This window comes from Microcebus murinus, chromosome 10 (assembly GCF_040939455.1).
Source record: "Microcebus murinus isolate Inina chromosome 10, M.murinus_Inina_mat1.0, whole genome shotgun sequence".
Lineage (NCBI taxonomy): Eukaryota > Metazoa > Chordata > Mammalia > Primates > Cheirogaleidae > Microcebus > Microcebus murinus.
This window is the reverse complement of record NC_134113.1, coordinates 40,445,750-40,469,157: the sequence shown is the minus strand read 5'-3', so window position 1 is coordinate 40,469,157 and position 23,408 is coordinate 40,445,750. Positions and strand designations below refer to the sequence as shown.

At 38.8% G+C, this 23,408-nt stretch overlaps 1 protein-coding gene across 1 annotated transcript; it reads right to left on the bottom strand.

Annotated features, from left to right (window-relative positions):
• Positions 1-1,150: 1,150 nt before the first annotated feature.
• PHLDA1 (pleckstrin homology like domain family A member 1) lies at positions 1,151-23,347 on the bottom strand. The gene is made up of 2 exons (XM_012750370.2): positions 8,127-23,347; positions 1,151-7,729 (listed from the first exon to the last, which is right to left on the bottom strand). The coding sequence occupies exon 1, from the start codon at positions 9,314-9,316 to the stop codon at positions 8,153-8,155; it is 1,164 nt and encodes a 387-aa protein (XP_012605824.2). The 5' UTR covers positions 9,317-23,347; the 3' UTR covers positions 1,151-7,729; positions 8,127-8,152.
• Positions 23,348-23,408: the final 61 nt, after the last annotated feature.

Sequence of the window (23,408 nt, the reverse complement as noted above, 5' to 3'; positions counted from 1 at the left end):
AGGTACTGAACTGTATGAGCTAGCAGCTTCAGGAGAAAGCCAGTGAAGGATGGTGAATAATTAAAACTTTGAAACTCCCAAGAGTCATTTCCTGTTTCTTTCTGTCCTATAGTTGAAAACTTATTTATCAGTTGCTTTGGAAGCACAGGATGTCTGGTCTTTGAGGACGGTAGTACAGTATTTGCTCACTCTATTATAAATGACTTTGGCAGGGCTTGAGAGTATACAACATGACCACATTGACGATTTTTCCAACTTTTCCTTTCTGGAGTTTAACTAAACATTAAATGCGTCAGGTGAATGCCCTGGCAGGAAGCAAGCTATTCTCACATCTATTCTATCTCAGAAGCAGTCAATTCTGATGATGTATCAAGGGATAACAAAGTGGACCTCTGTCCTCAGGCTCTGACAATCTCTTCATGATAAAATCAGATTCTGAACAACTTTCAAACCAATGAGACTTACCTATGGCAACAGTCCATCCCAAACAATCTAAATTTCCAAAGTCTTCTGGCCCCCACTGACACCGTCTTTGATAACAAGACCCACTCTGTAGGCAAGTAAGGCTAGAGTACTTGTACATGTCACACCATGACATTTATTTGATTATGGCCTTTCTATGTAGTTAGTTGGTGAGAGGTTCCTACCAGGTCTTTGAGAAAAAAAGCAAGTAAGAGTATTTTGCTGAATAGATTCACATGGGTTCATTATTCGGGTTTTTCTCTATCGATAATTAATTCCTATATAATTGCAATGGTGTGGTGATATGATTCCTTTCACTTTAACAAAAATATAAATTTGGCTCAAATTTCACAAAAAAAAACTAGGAATTACTTGATGCTATTTTTTTCAGTTGCAATAACATTCTATTTCTTAAAACCAAATTATTGGATTAGAATACACAGATGTATATGAATATGTAATATCTAATTCCTCTTAAAATGGTATTCAGATAATGTTTTCATTTAGACAATGCTTTACTGGAAATAAAGTGGTTAAGTGGTGGCTCTGGGACTTGAATTTATGTAGATTTCACTGCCACTTCACAGAATGTCATAATAGCTATTATTCCCACCTACAAATAAGCAGATTAACACTCAGAGAGATTAACTGAGCTACCTGATGTCACAAAATGAAGGAGAGTCAGAACTAGAAAACTAGTCCACGCTTTTATCAACATGGTGTATACATGAGGATGTTAATTGCAGCAGTATTGACAACAGCATAAAAACAGAAAATCACTAGACAGCAATAGGCAAATGAATGAAATAACATAACAACTCAATGGTAATATTATGCTGTCATTAACATATGACCTTGAATAATAATAATAATGATGATAGCTACCATTTATTGAATGCTTACTTTGTGATAGGAACAGCAACAGTCCTTTATGTGAACTATCTGATTTTGGTTTCACGGCTCCATGAGCCAGGTACTATCATTGTCTGCACTTTACACATGAAAACTGAGGCTAAAATAAGTTAAACCACTTGCCCAAAGCAACTCTGTTAATAAGAGCAAGACTGACTCTAAAGCAGGCTTTCTCAACCTTGGCATGGTTGGCATTTTGGGCTGGATAATTCTTTGTTGTGGGGGGCTCTCCTGTGCATTGTAGGATATTTAGCAGCATCCCTGGCCTCTACTCACCAGTTGCAAAAACCAAAAATGTCTACAAATATTGCTAAATGTCTCCTGGGTGACAAAATTGCTCAAGATTGAGAGCCACTATCCTAAAAATTAGGCTTAACCATTATGCTATCTATATACTCCCCTCCCAACACCATGAACCTTCTTACAGAAACTTGGTGGTGAAATTTATATATATAAAATGGTCATAGACAAGATTCCCTGAGATAGAGGTTCTGACACTTTGAGAGTTGACTGCAGGAGGTTGGTGGAGAGTGTCCCCTCTCCCCCAGCACTGTTTTTGGAAACCTCACCTATGAGAAAGCAAGGGAAATAGGACTGGGCAGAGAGAGAGTCAAACTACAAAGCCAGCTCATTGTTGACAGAAGCCTCAGCCAATTCCATAGGGAGCTCCAGAGCGGGGATGGCCCTTTACAGTTGTCCTGACTCGAGACAACAGGGCCTGGCCTTCATGCACTCCCCATAGACCCATCATTGGATGGATGTGGGCTCCCTCCAAGCTAGGGATGTGTTTTGGGCAAGAAGATTCCCCAGGGAAAGGACTAGCTGAAAGCATGAGAGCCACCGACATTCCCACACCTGGGGATTGTCCTGAGGCGCCAATATGGGTAGAGTGAGCACCACAGCTACATATGTGAGTATTTTCACTGTGTAATTTGTAAATAACTTAAAATACATTAACATGTGGCCCAAGACTGGAAAGTAATAAGCAAATGAAAATGGCCATTAAAATGGTAGTACTATAATGTATTTTTCTATTTTTTCAAAGTTGAATACAAGGAAGTGGTCAACATATTGTTCTTAGCATTTAAAAAGGAACACTGAGACCTCTGAAAACGCAATTTATAGCTTTGAAATATATGTTATATATTCATATGACTATAATGATTCCCAAGCCTATCTATCTGTCCTAAAATGTAGGGAGCTTCCTTTCATAGCAATAACAGGCATTGTTCTGTTCTAAGCACTTTTATGTATACTAATTTATTAAATCTCCTCAATAACTCTAAGTACCTTTATTAACTCCATTTTACAGAGAGGAAATTGGTTTCCAAGAGTTTAAGTAATTCAAGATCTGTACAGCTAATAAGTGGTATAACTAGGAACTTGAACCCATGTACAATGACTCAAGTTCTGGCTCTGACTAACACTGTTACCACCTACTATACACATTTATTTCACATAGTATCCCTGAAGTCTTCTCACAGTGGCAGTAATCTGTCTTCTCAGATTTCATTTCTTAAAAAAAAAAAAAAAGTAGACTAATAAAGCTGTCAATGCAAGACTATGCTAAGGGATAAAAAGAATTGTCTTCAAATTTCTTGTTTTGAACTCTTTTGATATTTAAAGGCTTTTAATGCCAACGGAGATTGTAAAAATAAAATTATGCTATTTTTCTTTAAAGAATCAAGTCCCTCTTCTGCTTTTAACACAAAACAGGAAGCTTTATAAATACCTGTTTGAAGGATGAGTCTCACAGGGTCAAAGTTGTTTCCTCCCAAGAGGCCTAAGAGAACTAACCTCTCTCTAGGACTCAAGAGGGAATTGCCTTTGAGCTAATTCTCTGGGGACCATTTCTGGTCATCTGGGGAACTATGGAAAATTCAACTCAAATACATTAGCATTCTGGAAGCTAATTCTTTCACCAATAGATCTGAGTGAATTTCTATATTCAAAATTCCCAGGTAATTTTTTAAAAATGAATCTCCAACCACAAAAATGGTCTTTTTCTTTCCAGAATGGCCAAACCCTTTAGAATCTTTGTTCCACAGGAACACACAGTATGCATGTCCATTGAACAAGGCCTTCAAAAGTTCCATAGGTTGGTTGTCTCGATAGATACTTTATTTGAAATGGAATGCATTTTGAAAATATGAAAAATAAATCACATTTCTCCAAAATCATTTAAGAGACATATTTACACAAATTTTGACCACACTACTAAGTTCACCAAGGTGATGATTTGTAAAGCATTTGGTACATGGTGATGCTTGCTTTACAGAAGATGGTGTTTGCATATGCTTTAAGCAGAAGGCAGATCTTGGAATGTAACAGACAATAGTTTTATGTTTCTTCTCAAAATACAATGGTCTGGAAGGACTACCTATTGTTAAATCTGCTTCCTCACTCCCCACTCTATCACCAGCAGGTCAGGGGCACAGCAGTGGGGAGTAAGTCTCACCAGCTTTTATGCAGATGCTTCTAAGGACAGAGTCCTTCTGCTTCCTTCTTTGGACAATAATGCCCTTTCTAAGAAAACTCTGTTGGATCCTGTATTCCACTTGGCAAATGCCCTGCCAACAGTCACAGATCACTCCGTCACCCAATCTTATGTAAATCTAGATTGGCTCTTCAACGTCGAAGGTCAAAAAGCTACCCTTCAAAACTGTGTCAAGAATTTAGGAAATAATAGTTCTTAAAAGCCTATCTAACACACTTCCACAATTAATACACCTTAGGTTGCTTTAGATAAATAGGTATATTCCTCTTGAATCACTGATGGATTCAATACCACAAACTATAATTTCCAAATTTAAAATATATTCTGCTGAGGATATTTTATTAAAGCAAAAACCAATTAGTTTGACACAAAAAAAGAAAAAAATGAATGTTCACAGGCCTATCCTCATCCCACAAAGCTCTCTTCTAAAGCATTGCTCTGGGTCAAGTCTTAGACCCCTCTTCTAAGCCTACTACTGAATATAATATCGTTAGCACTCAGAGCCAAGCTAAACCACACGACTTTTCCTAGAGACAGAAAACAGATGATGTGCTCGAACTCATACACTTGCAGCAAACTTATTTAGTGTCAGATTTAAAATAGGGCTCTTTAAGAGAAATAGAGAGTGAATCAAAAAGAAAAAAAAAAAAAAGAGTTAAAACAGGCCTTTCAACTTAAGCCAGACCTGACAGTTTTTACATGTTCGGGAAACACCTTTCGGCAATGTGTAGGGTTTTGGTTTTTTTAAACAACCATTGGAAAAAAATACATGAAGTGAAATTATAAAGTTAGCTTAATTTCTACAGGATTAGAGAAGCTAGCCTGCTCAATGAGGAAAATGTTCATTTACAAAAGGCTCCTTATAGACATTTACTCTCTAATCTCAGCACCCCCTGTAGAGTATACACAGATTTAAATGAATTTCCACTAAGAAAGTTTAAAGACCTTTGTCATGATGCTTACTTGGCCTATCCCATAATTAGTTGTTCTCAGGAATGACATGAGAACAAGTGAAGAAAACACTTGGTGAGGCAACAGCAACCACTTTCTAGATGCTGGGGAGTTACACGCTTTGTCCTTCTTTCATTCACTTGTCCCAACAAATAGTCACTGAGCTGGCTGTGTATAAGGCTTGGTACCAACACATGTTCAAGGACAAAAGTTCAATTTTCAGGTGGAACATTCCTCTTAATTTTTCAACTTTTTACATTTTATATTTAATCAAGGGGTGAGTTTTCTATTGGCTTTGCCCTTTCCTTCTTCTTTTTCTTGGGTTAAAATTAGTATTTTTACCTTTTTCCCTGAAGCTGATTTGTCAGGCCTCAAAATACTTTAGGTGGTGTGTATCACTTTTTTACAGGTAGATTAGAGCCACTGAGACACTAAATGATGTGCATTTGTATTTTGTCTTGTTTAGTCTTGTTGAGCATGCTTGTTTTTTGCTCTGGAAATATTAAACCATAATAATTTCAAAGTGTCAAAACAATTTTAAAAACCCTACTTCTCTCCTTTCCAATTTCTGAGATTTCACAGTTAAATGCTAAGAGGGGTTCAGACTAGAAAACCATAAAGAGGGTCAAATCAACGTAACTATCACAGCAGACCAAGGAACAAGGGCTACAGAAAGACAAGAAAATATGATTATAGTGGCCCCATTAAGAACCACAGCTACTGAAGGGGGAAAAAAAATCCAGCAACCAAGAGGGAGCCTGGGCCTTGGTAGCAATGAAATTACTAGCCCTCTATGTAAGCTAACACCATACAAATGCCTTTTGACAACCTACACAAATCTTAACTTTTGAAGTATTTAGTATGGATTTTTTTATATATATCATAAGAATTTAAAAGAAAAATCCTCCATTTGGAAAAAGTTGTAGTTTAATTGGGATTATTAGGATCTACATATATTAAAACTATAATACTATGGGACATTCCCTAAAATGTACAGCAGTAGTTCTAAGGAAGCTGAACCAAACTTGATTTAAGAAATCTTTAGATCTGGCTCTCTGATCTGACCTGTCATATGTGTGTGTGTGTGTGTAAAGAGTTTTTAAACCTTGGCAGCATATTTTTACAACTGCAACCTAAACAGCCACTGGAAGTAGGAGTCCACTTAAGTTTTTGTTTGCCATTTGCTCAAGTTTTAACTTTCCCTGCAGCTTTTTGGATAAAAAAAAGTTATGATCTCAAAATCTCATCATTTAAATATTGCACTAAAAAGTAATTTGACCTTGAAACTTCTCTCTAAATGGGAGAGTAAAGACAGCTCTAGCATGCAATTCTATTTTCATTTCTTGACTATATAACTTAGCAGTGGTCTAATACTGACCATTCTGATTTAAATGCTGGAAAAATACTGACCAAGACTTTGTGAAAAAAGATAATGGAAAACAGAGACCAGTTAGTAAAGCCACACAGATAGGAAGTGATTTTCAGCCCCAAGAGGATGTGGTATCATCTATGGCTCTTTTTAAACTTAAGTAGCATCTGCCCTGTGGATTTTGACCATCCTTTTGATTTAACACAGAAGAGGGTTTGTTCTACCTTTAAAAGAGCATCCTCTTTTTTTCCCTCACAGACTCCTGAACAAGTGGCTGCCAAAACAAGACTGGGGTTGTTTTCTTACTGAAAATCCAGTGTTTATCCAGTCCTTTCCTTTTCGACTTCTGAGTTTAGCTAACCTAACAACAAAATATATAGCCCTCATATCTCACAGAGCAATAAAAAGTAAAACAGTTTGTTTCTCTGATCAACATCATTGCAGTATGAAAACAAAAAGTTATGACTCCTAACTATGAGATATTTACAAACTGTACTTTCAACAATGAGATTCTTCAGTGTGCTTCTAGAACAAAATAAAAGGATCAGAAACTGTGGTTCAAGTCAAGTGGGCAAAGCTCTAGAAGGGTACTTTAGAAGGGTACTCTAGTCTGGACAGGGGCACAAATACTTTATCAAACAAGTCGAATGATTCTCTTTTTTCCCCATGACATTTTTGAAATAAAACATCTAATGCATTCATATTGATAAATCAATCAAAAGGTCTCTTCTTATTAAACTTTTCACACACAGATGATATATATAAGCAAGGTTTTTCCTACGTAGACCCAGACCTACCACATATTCAAGATATGATCATTCTATCATCAGTTGGGTTATGCTTCAAATATTTTGAAATCAGATATCATTACTACTGATTTCCTTTTAAAAAAGCAATATCTTGAGCATTAGATTTTCGTAATTACACAATTCTGAACTTTTAGCTTTTTTAAACTTCTACTCTATACAAACTATATGTCTAAGGGGGAAAAAACTTTAAAAAAAATGTAATGTCAGAGTTTAATTTCAACCATCTGGTATAACAATGAAAAGTGTCAGACCTTCTGAAAATGCCCTAGGAAAAATGAATGGATTCTTAATGTTTTCCCCTCCACCACCCTTTCTCTTTTTTCTTTTCCAAGATTAGGACTTACTAGGGAATAGGTTTTTGAAAATAAAGTTTCCTTTTTGGAAAATGGCCTACATTCAGAAATGTCTTAGAACAAGCATTTAAAAAAAAACTAATAAATAACCATAAATCAAAATACATTAAAATAAAATTACAGTACATCATCGCTCCTAGAAGGTCCACCATACTAGAAGATCCTTTCAAAGGTTCATAAATAAAGTCTTCTTGACTTGAAGTCGTTTCCTGCATCGTGATGAAGAGTAAGCAGAAAACTAAGAAGAATCACAAGTTTTCAGCAGGGTGATGTCCAAACTACACGATCTGGTGCGGGGTGGGGAGACTGTTTTGCTTTTGATCCAAGTAAAGACAAATAGAAATATGCTCGTCCCACTTCCTCAAGTCCTCAAAACCTGTAAAGAAATGACACCAAATGAAGTAGGTGGCTCAGAATCCACCAGCTAGCTCTCTTCCGGACAATCCGCGGACAAAGCGCGCCCAGAAAGCAGCCAGGATCGCTCCCTCAAGTGCCCAGATAGGAGGCAAGCGGCGCTGGGGTGCGCACCACTGGACAGGGGCGGTCAGGGTGCGCGCGGAGGCGATCCAGAGGCCCCTCTGCTTGGCCCGAGTTTCCCCATCCTCCCCTCTCTGCCCGGGCTCTCCTGGCTCCGGTTTGCTTCTCTTCTTTCCACTTTCCCAGAAACTTGGAATGATATCTCACTCCTAAGTGCCGAACCCATGAAAAAGCTTCCTACTCTTCCCGTTCCCGACACTCTCGCGACCCCGGAGCCGGAGTTGCTGGGACCTTACCTCGTCCGGCCCGCATGCTGCCCCCTTCAGGCGGAGTTGGAGGTGCTGCGGAGAAGCCGGTGGCCGTGCGGCTGAGTGTGCGGTTGTTGGTGCGGGTGCGGTAGTTGGAGAGCGTGCGGATGCGGGTGGGGGTGCGGGTGAGTGTGCGGATGTGGATGCGGATACGGGTGGAGCTGCTGGGGCTGAGGCTTGGGTTGGGGCTGGGGCTGAGGTTGGGGCTGAGGTTGCGGCTGGGGCTGGGACGGGGGCTGGAGCTGCGGCTGTGGCTGCGGCTGCGGCTGCGGCTGCGGCTGCGGGGGCTGCTGCTGGACCAGGTGCTGCTGCTTCTGCCGCGTGGACTTGACCGCCAGGATGGCCTGACGATTCTTGTACTGCACCATCTGCAGCGTGATCTCGGCGTTCCAGCCCTGGTCCTGTGGGCACCGAAAGTCGATCTCTTTGCCCTCAGCCATCACCACAGTGAAGTACATGTACTTGCCCTTGCGCTCCACGCAGTCCACGGTCTTCATGTTGGAAAAGTGCAATTCCTTGAGCTTGACCGGTGGCTCAAGGCCGGCGACGGTGGGGCCGACGGGTTGGGACGGCTCGACCGGTCCCTGCCCAGGCTGCTGCTGCTGCTGGTGTTGCAGCTGCTTGGGCGGGATGAGCAGCAGCCCCTCCTCGGTGAGGATGCAGCACTTTTTCTTCCAGAGCTGCAGCAACCCGTCGCTGCGCTTTTCCAGCACACCCTCCTTCAGCGCTTTGCAGCCGCTGCTCTCCAACATCCTCCCAGCATAGAGGGGACCGCCGCTCGCCTCGGCCTCAACGCTTCCAGCCGCTCGGGCCGGGGGCAGCAGCAACAGCCGCGCGCCGTCCTCGCCCCAGCGGTTCCCACGGCCGCCTGCCCGGAGCGCGCAGAGGAGGCTAACCCGCAGGAGGCAGAGCGGCGGCGGCGGCTCTGGGTCCCGGCAGAGGGGCAGCCGCGTCCTGATGCGCCGCCACAAGGTCCCGGAGCTGCGAGCCGCTGGGCCTCTGCCGTCCTCTTGCGAGCGCTCACTGAAGGGCACTGGCCGGGCCCCCTCGCGGCGCTTTTGAATGGGCCATCTTCCCCACCCCCGAGTGACACCCAGCGGAAAAGGCGGCTCCTGGCGCCCGAACCGCGGGGGAAAGCCCAGCTCCGAAAGGCTCTCGGCCGCCGGCGCACGCCTCATTAACTTGGGGCCTTTCCAAAGCCGGCTGCGTCCACGCCCCCCGCGTCCCTTGCTCCGCCTCTCGCCGCCCACTTGCTTCCGTGCTCCTTCCCCGGCAAGGCGGCTGGAACGCGAGCCCCAGAAACTCCTCTCCTCCACCCAGGGCGATCGCCAAGGAAGCCCCTGCTGCCCGGCGACGAATGCCGACGCCCAGAGGGCGCTGAGAGGCCATCCCCACCGTCCCGCCTCTCCCCGTCTGCCCGGCTCTCAGCTAACAGTCTCGGAAAGTGAGCACGGGCTACGAAGGCGGGTACAACTACCAGGCAGGCAGGCAGTGCCTGGAACGCAAAGCTGTCTCTCTGCCCCCGGGAACTAGCCCTAGAGATTCGCGCTGGGCTCCGAGACCCCGCAGAGCCAGTGTCCTGGCCTGGGCGAGCAGGGAGGCTGGGAAAGAGGCTCACGAGCTGCGGAACTGTGCCTCTCCTGGACGCCTAGGTAAACATCTCAGTGCACAAAGGTTGAGAGGACATCCGTGTCTTAAATAGCTCTTCTTGGAGTGAAGAAAGCGATTGTTAAAGCAATAGCGCTACTGTCAGTTTGGAAGGAGTGAAGAAAGGTGGACCCACTACAGGTGGCATCTCACCTTCCTTTCTTGACCCCAACTGCAGGTACTAGCCTATTTTCTCCACCCACAACAGCTCTCTGGCTTCCTTCTTGACCCGTCTGTACAGCCTGCAACATCTTCTAAAACAGTAACTCAACTACAAACTGGGGGAATATCCAGTACTAAGAGATCCCACACTTCAAGACAGGCTCCAAACAGCTGGTCAGCCTCCACTGGTTCCTTTGCAAATACCTAGCCGGATTTCTGTTTTGGAATCTCATTTATCTGTGACCTGGGGAAGGTAATTTCTACTCGCCCCCAGATCCCTCCTACTACTACATTTAGACAATCTCTATACAAGCTGCTTTATGGAAGGCAGAATAAAGAGCACAAACTGAGACCTACCCTCCTGGTAGGGAAATTCACCCATTAAGTAAACGGGGAGCCCAACCCTGAGGAGGATACAGAGAAGAATCAAATCAAGAAATAAATGAGGGGTGGGCAAGTCAGAGTTAGCCAAGGTAAGAGGAAAGGCTGCTGCTGTGACCAAAGTGTAAGGAAGGAGAATTGTATGGTTAGTGCAAAGAATTCAAGAAGGGAAGAGAAAGTGAGAGATGAGCTTGGAGAACAGAGCAAGAGTCAAATCCTTTTTGTGTCATGTTAAGAAATGCAACCTTAATCCCAAAGCAATCAGAACAAAAGATAATTTAAACACAGGAGGGTCCACATTCTTAATCTAAGGCAACACTATTTGATTAAATTGGACAATTCCAGCAATCTTGACTCCTACTAAACTGCACTTGACCAAATCTCAGAGCCTTCACATTGCTAATGTATTAGCAGTCATTTCAAGAGAAAGGCAATTATTAAAATTTTATAGATTTTTAGTAAAATTATGCTTGAAAAAAATATTTACAACTCTGTATACCAATGACAAACACTACACCAAACATCTGTTTGTTTCTTTCCCTGCCTTTGTAGGACAAGTGAGCATTCCAGAGAATTTCTACATGACCAGCTGTTCATCCTTTTAACAGAATGGCATTCTTTAGCTCATCTGGAAGGTATAATTCCTTCAAGTCTATTAAATTCAGAGTTTTTGAGGGCAGGTGTAGTTGGGAAAGATATTTCATATGGAAAAACACAAACTTGATAGGTAAAAAATGAGATATAATCTAGAAGCACAAGTCATTTTTGTAGGAGAAAAAAAATGTCTGTTGTTACCTAGTCCTCTGCTTTTAATCAGGATGCAACAAAAGTGTTCTATTCTAACTTATTTGAAAATACCTGAACATACAGCCAGCAGAATTTTCTAAAGCACCCATTTAATTAAAGCTAGGGACTTTAAAACTCAGAATTTCCAGTTGGGTATTTCAAGACAATTTAATAATTTTGTGAGCAGCTCAGAAGTCTACAATGTGCCCTTACTGACCACAGTACATTATTGGAAATTTTAGTATTATAAGAATCTCATAGATTGAGGACAACTTTGCTCTTAATTTGTCACCACCTACTCACCAAAATGGCCATATTTGCCCTTTAAGACAATGAAATAAAAATTCACAAGAAATGCATTACAGGAATTAACTGTTCAAAAAAACTTAGACGATATAATGAAAACTTACAAATATCACTTAAAAGTTACTAAAGCTTAGAAAACTAGCTGACAAAAATCATTGCTCTGGCAAACAAATTTGAAATGGCTAGTTAAAATTGCATTTTATAACTGGCAATATTAAGTTGTCTATCAGCAGTATAGGACAGTAGTTCATTTTCCTTCTTTTGGATAAAGTTCTTCACTTGGCTTCAAGTACATCACTTTGTTTTGGGTTCCTCCTCTGCTCCCCAGTCTTTTAATGTTGGAGTGCCCCAATTCTGAGTCATTGGTTCTCTTCTTTATCTATACTCACTCCCTTGTTCATGTCATCCAGTTTCACCACTTTTAATAACATCTATATGCCAAAGACTCCCAAATTTATACCCCCAACTTATATCCAACTGCTTATTGCCAAAGAATAAACTACTACAGTTAAAAATAAAAAACATGCCAGGCAAGGAAATACTTACTAGTAAGGCCATTCACTGAATAGCTCACTAGAGAGAAAAAGTCTGAGGAGATTTTTAGGTCATAGGAAGCAGGGTTCATATAGATTTTGCAAATTTAAAAAAAAAAAAAAAATAAGCAGCCTGAATAGGATAGAAGACCATAGGTTTATAGTGAATTTTACAAATTCCTGGATAAAACTGGTTCAATGACGGCCTGGAGTGCCAGGATCACTTAGAGTTCATAGTTTTTTAATAACTTTGGATTAGAATGGCTATGGTGAAAAATAGCATTCAGTTTTGATATGTCCCAGGCCAGTGCTGTAAGAGGAAAATTTTCCTTTTACACAGCTCTACAATAGAGAACTCAAATATATAAATGAGCTGCCAAATTGATTTCTTCACCCTGTTCTTACCTGCAGCCCCTGTCTCAGTTGATGGCAATCCATCTGTACAGATGCTTAGGCCAAAAACTTTGGATCAGTACTGCCCTTACACCAGGCCAAAAGAGGCCCTTATCCAGAGCCCTGAGCTTTAGAGGGATTGTATACTTTTAAGGAGTAAAAATGCTGTGTTCATTTGGAGTGCATACTCATTCTACACTACACTCCAGGTACTCAGTATTCGTAATACCCTGCCTAAATGATTTCCAGACTGTTTCAGAGAATACATTATATCACCACTGTGTGCACTAATGTGTAAGGGGGAGTGGCCCCTTACACTTGTGGTATCCACGTATATGTGCAGAAGGCCCTTTGCCATACAGTTCAGAGCCAGGGGTGAAAAGACATAAAGGTGGGACATAGGCCGAGGATCAGCTCTGATCTCAAGTTATGTCCTGGCATAAATTCAAACCTGGCTTTCCAGAAGGTATATTTGTCAAGATAGATGCACTGGACACATTTTCATTTAACAAAACTTTTAAATATTTAAACATATGGTACCTCCATTGTACTTTTGCTCCAAAACTGCAAATACATAGAAGCATGCCTGCCTTACAGTAATTCTTTTTTTCTCTCAATGCCCAATCTACACATTAAGTCAGAAAATCCCATTGATGTCTTCAAACTACATCTGGATTCTGTCTACTTCCATCATTACCACTATAATCCAAATAACCATGATCTCTTCCTAGATTACTGCAATGGCCTCCTAATTTGTCTCCCTGAGTCTACCTTACTGTCCTATAATCTATTTTCAACACAGCCACCAGGGTCATCCCACTATCTTTGCTCAAATGTCACCTCTCAGCAGGCCTATCCTGATCACTCTAAAATTGCAACCACCTAATTCCTCAGATTTTTCCCATAGCATATATTATCTTCTAACAGTCTACTGGATAATTTATTATGCCTGTTGCTTATTTCTGTTCCCCTTCTTACTAGAGTGTAAGCTATTCAAGAGGGCAAAGGATCATTGTTTCTGATGTGTTCTAATCACATACAATTCCTAGCACAGAGTAGGTGCTCAAGATGTGTAGAAATTTTAAATGGAACCACATCTATCGTAAAAAAAAAATCAATTTCTTCAAATATTTGACAGATTTGTCAAAATGCATTCTACTTTTAAAACGTTTTAAATTGTAACAAGACTATAAAAACACTTGCAAAAGCTGTGATACCAATACATATTTGGTACATTTTAAATGGATAACTACTATACATGCTGGGCTTCTGTGAATTCTAACAGTAATTATAGTCCATAGATGCCATCTGAAATAAATCTCACAAACCTTTTTCTGAGCAACATGCAATTTAATATTGTGAGAGGTATTTATATAAATTAGCATCCTATTGTTTCTAGGAAGAGTAATTAAAGGAATGAGAAACAGAAGTGGAAATGAACTGGATTCTCTTACTTAGCAGTTAAATAGCCAAACACTTGCTTTAAAAAGTCCATTAATCATTACTAGCTTAAACTCAGAAAGTGTTGAATTTACAACTTGATCACAAAAATACAAAATCTTGATTATATAAACTAATTTGCAATACATACTCATGAGAAAGATTTGGACAGAGCAAAGGTGGTATCTTTCAAGAAATAGCTAAAAGCCAATCTATGAAAATGTCATGTCACTCTCATCAGTGTATAAAGGATAACCAAATATTTCCACACAGTGCAATTTAGATTGTGCTATTTTTTTCATCTTTGAAATACTTAGAAGAAAAACCTTATAAAGATTCCAATTTTCAAAATGCCTTGAGTTGAAAAGTTAAATGTTAATTTTTTTCAACACAATACTATACTACCCAAGCTTTCTCGGCAGCCTAGTCTAGCTGCCTTCCTTTTTGCCTTACTAGTTGATGAACTATGCCTCCTAGTGATCGATTTGTGTAACACAGCCTAAAGCAAGTCAGAAAAAGGGCACTTGGTGCTGTTAAATACACTGTGGATCAAGCACGTCAATCAGCTGTCACCATCCTTTCTATTCTGCCATCAGCCTAATTCAGATTCTCATTTCATCTAGGCTCTCAAGGGGCCCAACCAACCTGATCCATACTATCACATACATGGCTATCAAGTCTATTCCTAAAATACGACAGAAAACTTCCATTTGCTTCCCCTCATATGTAACACTATGATTCTTTACCCTGGCACAGAAAGCACTCCATAGAATAGGTCCTACTCACCTTTACAATTTTGACTCCTTATTCAACCTTATGTGAGCTCCAGTTATATATCTAATTATGCTCTTCCAAATCATTTTTTGTTTCTCAAAGTCCAATTCAAATCCCCCCTCTTACATCTCCTCTGACAGTTAATTCTTTCCTGATCATTTCAACCTCTGATCATTAGTACCAGATTTTAATGTATGCCTACTTCATTAGATAACTAAGATCTTGGATAAGTGTTCTTATTGTTGTACCTAGTAGCACGGTGGATCCTATAGACAATCAATATAGCACTTAAAGTGAGGGGAAGTGACCAATACTGGAAACATATCAGTATCATCCAAAACCAAGCAGGCAGGTTGGGCACAGAAGATTACACACCTGTAATCCCTTCACTCTGAGAGTGCTGAGGCGGGAGATCATGCCTGAGCTCAGGAGTTGAAGACCAGCCTGAGTAAAACAGAGGTTGAGGCAGGAGGATGTTTGAGCCTGGAGTTGGAGGCTGCAATAAGCTACAATGGCACCACTGCACTGTACCCAGGGAGACAGAGCAAGACTGACTCCACAAAAATAGAGGGGGACACTGAACAAAACCAGAAGACAGGCTAAATGGATATTTTATTGAAAATCTTAAACAAGTAACTGGAGGATCTGGTGGTTTATCAGGTAATTAAAACATGAGAAATTTAAGAAGAGAGAAAGGCTGAAAAGAACAAATATGGGGTCACAAAACTAAAACCACTCAAGAATAAATACACTGGCCCAAAATGGGCCGTGCCTAGAAGCTGGACATGATGGACAGACCCCAGGACCCACTTTGGACCATAAAGCAACTTGCCACGATCAGTAAGCAAAAAAATGAAAGCCTATCTTTGAGAACCATGAAACTCCCAGAGCCTGTATCTAAGCCTAGGAGAAAACTAAGCCATCTTGTATTTGGATTGTTATACAACCAGTGTCTATGTAGAAACTCTGGAGAAGGGAGAGGAAAAGAATATCTGAATGTTGTTAAAAATTGAATCTGCTCTGGATTAACTCTGGTCTCAAAAATATTTCAGATTCTGAAAGTGTTAACCTAAATAAAGTGCATATTTAACCACTAGTTGTGGTAGGAATATCTACAAGGCAGTGCACCAAGTGTCTCTCAGACAAGGTAGGAGTATACAAGTGCTGGCTCCAATACAACTTGTATTTGTATTATCTTGTTAAATTAGAAAGCATTTAGCTCTCAAAATTGGTAACTAAGAATTATAATGCTATACAGCTAAGTCTTGCTAGTTTGAAAATACTCATGGAATTGCAGGGAAGCTTTTCTCTGAACCCCTCACTGTAGTTATGGCCTATCTTTGAAAACAAATCTATACTCAATGGTCATTTTTTTTTTTCTTTTAATATGGAGGGAGGAAGGTAGTTCAATTTCCTTTTTTTTTTTTTTTTGAGAAAGAGTCTCAGTCTGTAGCTCTGGTTGAGTGCAATGGGGTCATCGTAGCTCACTGAAACCTCAAACTCCTGGGCTCAAGCGATCCTCCTCCATCAGCTTCCCTAGGAACTGGGGACTACAGGCATGTGTTACTAGATGCCTAGCTAATTTTTCTATTTTTAGTAGAGATGGAGTCTCACTCTTGCTCAGGCTGGTCTGGAACTCCTGAGCTCAAGCAACCCTCCAGCCTTGGTCTCCAGAATGCTAGGATTACTAGCATTAGCCATTGCACCCAGCCTTAATGGTCACCTCACACTTACATTTAAGGTTACTTTAGCAATCAAGTTTGACCTTTTTTTCTCAGAATGAGCTCATTATGTATACATCTGAGAATCTCATATAATTTAAATAAGATTCCAGTATCATGGAGAAGAATAAACATTTTCCTCCTTAAAATAGGCATACAATATATAATTTAACCTTTCTTGATATTTCTGGTCATTTTGGAAAACTACTGTAGCTTTTGCTTTTGTATCTGTACTGTATATATTGTAACAAATTATATTTTTCAGAAAAAGACAATTTGTGGCCACTACAAGATTCCAGTTCCTTGCACCTTACCAAAATCTTACCCCTTCTCCAGCAAGAAGTCATCTACCATTAAACCTAGGTGGGCTTGTAGAGTACAGAAGAGACTTCCCAGGGTAAGTAAGCCATAAAAACAGTAAAACTTCTGGACAGCTAGCTCTTGGAACCCAGCCACCAAGCCATGAGATCATGTGCAGGCAGAGTTCTGGCCACATCCCAGCTGTCTGAGACAGCTTTAACCACCACCTGTGCATTACTGCCTATGCATTACGAACCTTCAGATGATTCCAGTTCCCTTCCTTCAAAAACATTTAAACCCAGGCAACAAAACAAATCTTGCTGATGTTTTAAACCATGAAGTTTGGAGGTGGTTTTGTTACACAGTACTAGTTACAACTATTGATATGCCCTACACATACTCAGAGCTCTACTGACTTTCCAGAACTCTTTTTTTTTTCTTTTTTTTTTTTTTCTCATAAACATACAGAACAGGAACAGAACTCTTGAGTAACGTGGGCTTAAACAAACTATAGGAGTCTACTTAAACAGATTTTCTTCTCTGCCACCCAAGACAGCAAGCTCAATCCCTCCTCTCCCTCCTCAACCTACTCAATGTGAAAATGAAGATGAAGACCTTTATGATGATCCACTTAATAGTAAATATATTTTCTCTTCTTTATGATTTTCTATTTTCTATTGCTTACTTTAAGAATACAGTGATATAATACAAGTAATATATAAAATGTTATCAGTAAGGCTTCTGGTCAACATTAGTTTTGGGGAAGTCAAGTTGTATGCAGATTTTCAACTGCATGAGAGGTAGGGGCTTCTAGCCCCCTGTGCTGTTTCAAGGGTCAATTGTATACACAATCCAGCTTTGTTGTTTTTATCAGTTTTCTCAACATGTAGGAAATATGACAACTGCAAAGAACCTTGGAGTGCCTTGGTTAATTTATAGAAGACTGACCTAAGAGAATCATTCAACTTGCTACCTACTCCCATATGGGATTATAGCTGATATATTGCACTGAGTTCAGATAAATCCTAATTCATCTACATACATAAAAATTTACTGTACAACTACCACATTCCAAGCCTAGTGCTAGAAGCTGCAAAGTCCATTACTTACCAAGCATCCCTAGAGTACTTCCTGAACTAGTAGAGCCAATTCAGAACTGAAGAACCAAAAGTAGTAGGTATTAATTCGATGAAAAAAATTTATGTTTAACCAATAGGACATATGCACAAAAGCCCAGGGACAGAAAGTGAAAGGAAGCTAAAACAGTACAAATCCAGGTTAGACAGCCTGGGTCGTTGATCTCCAGATCCACTCACCAAGCCAACTGGAACAGCAAAGACAATGGGTAGAGTGTCTAGTTTTAAAACTTGTATGACTGGCCTAATTTAAGTCTAAAATCACATGTGATCTCAAGGTAGACACCTATTTCACTGCCCAGCCTAGAAAATATCCCCAACATCCCAAGCTCCAAGTAAATGTTAAGGATGGAGAGGACAGGCAGAGTAATGACTTGGGTGTTCTGAAGCATGAGAAACCTAGTTAGACTTCATTTAGCTTTACCCTAGATCATTTCTGGATTCTGCCAAAGGCCAAAGAAAATAAACTAGCACATGAAAATACATGTATTTTTTTAAAAAAAGGAATGAGAGGAGATTTTCTAAATCTAGCTGACTTCAGGTCAAGGGCAAATCTTTTCTATGAATATATGTATTTTTTACAATGTGAAAAACTTTTCAAAATGGGGCAGAAGGTTTATATTATCCAGTCTTCTTATGCACACTGAATAACATACCTCATACCTAGGAGGAATTTTGCCTTGAACCAACAAAAAGCCCCAACTAGTTCTGAAATTAACTGCCAAAATCAATTTTAAAAGTGATCCCAACCACAAATTCTAGGTTTTCTTATGTTTAGGAAGCACATTTACTAAATGTCCATTTAATAAACTACTTTATTCTCATACATATTCATTACAATTTGATGGTAGAGACATTTGTATAGAGCCTGCAGTTTTACATATTTTCCATATGTATCCATATTTTCTTATTCCTATAGAACCTCACCTACAATTCCTAGCTGAATCCATTTATTTGAAGATAGTTACAGATATGGACTAGAATTGGTTCTTCAGGTAATCACAGGGATAAAATATATTAAAGAAAAAGATTTTTAAATGTAGACTGGAGTATTCATTGTGTATTTTCTATACACATACACATGAAAGGCCAAGGAACAAGCACACACAGCATCCAGATTTTGTTTCTAAATAATATTTCCCATTATAAGGAACCAGGATCTTTGGGAAAGGCCTATGATGATCCTAGAAAATTGGAGCCAAGAAGTATGTTGATCAAAATAAAGAAAAAGGAATTCTTTTAGTTATTTTAAATTTCAGAATTAAAGGAAAATTGCAATATTGACAATGGCCACCCAAAAATACCAACCTGAAATACACTAAGGGGATTTACTGCAGATAAACCTGAATCTATTATTTTTAAAAAACAAAAATTAGCCAGGCGCTGTGGCTCACGCCTGTAATCCTAGCTCTTGGGAGGCTGAGCCGGGCGGATTGCTCAAGGTCAGGAGTTCAAAACCAGCCTGAGCAAGAGCGAGACCCCGTCTCTACTATAAATAGAAAGAAATTAATTGGCCAACTGATATATATATAAAAAAATTAGCCGGGCATGGTGGCGCATGCCTGTAGTCCCAGCTACTCAGGAGGCTGAGGCAGAAGGATCACTCGAGCCCAGGAGTTTGAGGTTGCTGTGAGCTAGGCTGACGCCACGGCACTCACTCTAGCCTGGTCAACAAAGCGAGACTCTGTCTCAAAAAAAAAAAAAAAAAAAAAAAAAAAAATTGCTGGGGGGGGGGTAAGGCAACACACATAACCAAAACATTTATATCCCCATAATATGCTGAAATAAACAACAACAAATAATTGTTTTTGTTCTTGGTTAAGTAAAAGAAAATCCTCTTAGCTCTTTAACACCATCTTGTTTACCACTTTTCTACCCCTTACACCAGTCACTTAACCTATGGGGCCTCTACTGGCCTCTAACTAGTCCTGGGGCCTGCCTACCTCAAACGTTTGTATCTTCAAATAAATGGCTGACTTCAACTATCAATCATCATGTCTTAGGTTTAAAAATTATCTTCATGGAAAGGTCATCCTTACTTGAAATATTCTGAAGAGGTAGTTTTCAGTGTTTAAAACCTTTTTAAAAGACTTCCATAGCTAAGCCTTCTCTGGATAGGCCTCTTGTATTACCATCAGTTGTTTCACTTCTTTGGATGTACCCTGGATTGTTCTGTTCTGGGAACTTCACCTGTATTTCCTGTTCTTCCATCTAAACTGTTCACTATTCAGAGGTTCCTCCCTTCACTTCTTCACAAATTCCTGCTCACTCTTGAAATCTCAGCTAAAAGCTCTCATCCAAGTGTTGAGCATTCTAACAGAAACTATTTACAACCTCATGAAGTCTATCAGAGCCCCAACTGCCTAACTACATTTTGAATGGTAAAATTATGAATAATATCATTAACTCTGTCAACTTCTGGCACTTAAAAGTTTGATCAGTTCCTTTTCAATTGTAAGTTTAAAATATACAAGAAACTAAAAACTGCTTTTATTTTAAGGAACATTTTTTTCCTGGGTTTTAAAATAATAAAACTCAAAACAAATAATTAAGAAATCCACAAAGGCTATAAATGCTCAAATTCCAATATGGAAACTAATGACTGACTTATTTCCTGCTGGCAATCCATTATTTCTAAATTAATAAGCCCCATTTCTTTTATACGGATGCTCCAACTTATAATGAGGTCACATTCCCAAACCCATCATAAGTCATAAATATCATAATTAAATGCATTTAATGCCCCAAAAAACTCATCATAAAGTTGAAAAAAATCTAAAGTCAGTCACCGAAGTCAAGCACTGTCTGTACTTGACAATTTTAGTCAATAACTTTTTTGTAAACTGAAAAACCTAAAAGTGCAGTATGTCAATGGGAAGAAACACAAGGTACAAAATATAGTGATTTTTTGAAAATATAATTAACCGAATACATCAATTAAAATTTCTTATGGATAGCAACTTATCCTTAATTAGTTTCATACACCAACAAGGATGTTTTCATTTCTAAAGTCACATAAGTGATCTCTAATCAGTCCAAGAATTTGGCTTTTTATAACCAGGTTATATTTTAATATCTGGATTTTTAAACCAGTATACAAAAATCACCATTATACATCTATAAGTTGATTTCAGTATGATTTCACCATTATCATTTACATTTGCTTTTCAGCTATCAGAGACTTCGTGCTTTAAGAAGCAAATTACCTAAATTATGAACACATTTTCAAAACAAAATCGAGCTCACAATTACCAAGTATATACACAGTGTAGAAGCTTAAACTGAAATTGCATATATATATTTCTTTTCTAAAGTTCCTACAAAGAACTTATGCGCTTCTAAACCATCTTATTCTGTACATTTAAAATGACATTTGGCTTGATTTAAAATAGTTAAAAATATAAAGGCTAAAATTTTTTAAGACTAACCCATAAAAATGGACTCAAATTTTAAACCAAGCCCTGAAACCAAAGCATCCAAAGAATAATTGAATATTAGTTTAGTATTTCTGCATGGCATGATAAGGTTTTCACTAACAGTAACTCAAAGTTTTGTCTTAATTTTTAATAATGGGAATGGCCTACAACTTAAACCCACAAATTCATACTGTCTTACAAGCAACAGTAATATAAACTGTTAATTCAGTTATCTTATGGCCTTACCAGATGCCAATCACTATCATTAACCTATTCACACAATAAAAATATTTCTATGAATGCTAATATATCCTTTTCATGTTTGTTGTTAAATGAGCTAAAAAGGAAATAGAGGTAGAATCCCATTTTTCTTAAGCACCACTCTGTAAGCAAATTCGACACAATTAACATATTTTCAGGGTCTAAAATAGTGATGCTAATACTATTTCACTAAACTAGATAAAAGAATTCCAAGAAATTGTATAGATGTGACTTTCAGACATCTATATCAAACTATTAACTCAATTTGTGGAAGCGTTGTTCTCGGCTCATTTACCATACATGTAGGATCATAAAGTGACAGTACTGAAATTTGTTTTTTCAAAGTTTGTCATTATTGGTGACTATATGAGATTTCACCATTTCAAAAGGGAAAAAAATGAGACAGATTCCTGGTACTAAGTGCATGGGCTGGTGAAAACTATAAACTGAGGATATATAAAGGCAAATTTTTGAAGTGTCTCAAAAACATCCTGCCAGAAACTATGGAATTTCTTTCTAGCCATCAAATAACAAACCCCACTTTTGCAGGGCTTAGAAGGCTGTTCTTAAAATTACACAGATTTTTTTTATAGGTCATAGTGGCCAAAGCACAAAATAGCCTACTCTACACATCTCTATGTTCCACTCTTCAAAAAATGTATATTCACTTTTTTACAAAAAAACCCAAAATATCACCAGTACATTTTATAAAATTAAATCCAAATTTTATTAAGGATTTCAAATTACATACTTCAGACTTCTAGAATGGAATAGAACTATTTTGGAACTGGAGAAATCGCATAAACACTGACATCCCTTGAAACTCCAACCATAATGAAATCCTGCTGCAAACCACATCCCCATTATATAACAAGACTCAATATTATCTACCCCTTCACTTTGGCAAGAGCTATTTCCTAAAGGAATGAAAAAAATAGTGACTTTGCTACTTTAAGTTCATTAAAAATGGGATTCTATCTTTAGATAAAAAAATTTTCAAGTTCAGAAAAAGGTGTGTTTAGATGAGCTATGGTTACAAAAAATAAAATAAAAACCAGCACAGAACATCTAATCAAAGCAACCAAAATCATTTTGAAAATAAAGAGGAAAAAAACTATTATAATTGGTTAAGGATTTCCAGTAGTAAGTTAAAAATCTCAGTAGAGGAATGGATAACACTACACAAATAACAATATGTGTTCACATTCTAAAACCTTTATGCTACCTTTTCAAAAAGGAAGCTCTATCACCTCTAAACATGAATTCAATGTTATTTTATTAAGAGCAAGAACTCTAGACCTTACTCTAATTATAATCCACTTAGTCCACCCTCACTATCAAAAAAAAGTCCATCCCAAAAAATTAACAGTAATTAGCCTGAGGTATTTTAAATGTGGCTCTCCAGTCTCAAATTTAATGGCATTTTTTTCCAAAAATGGTCATATTTCCACTTTATTCCCATGATCCCTACAGTATTTACTACAGTATGATCATCAAAAATATCTGAAAAAAAATCCTTGGACCTTTTGAAATAGTTCATCCACCCAGAGCCACACAAAGATCTGCAAGAGTGTTGCCTGCCCAGATCCAGAATAGAGGTACTTATACTTAACCTTTGTTTTCCAGTTTAATTATCAAAGCATGGTATGAATAAGATGCTGAATATAACACTTGTATTACAAAAAGGCCCAAAATCTTGAACTTTTAATGAGACTGAGAAACATTTCATGAGATTTAACTTAATAAGCCTTAACACATCTGTGAGGTAGTTAGGTAAACAGTACTACCCATTTTAACACATAGTAAACAGAAACATGGGTAAATGACATACTTTAAGCAGTAAGAATTAGTATATACCATAGAGGCTTGGGGCCTTCTCTCTAGTTCTAAACTGAAAGAAAATTAAATTTAACTTTTTAAATTTTTCTTTTTAAAAAACCATCACGTCATTTAAGATTTTGTCCTTTATATTTTTAACACTTGCTTCTTAATAGATGTAGTACCTCTTCTAAAG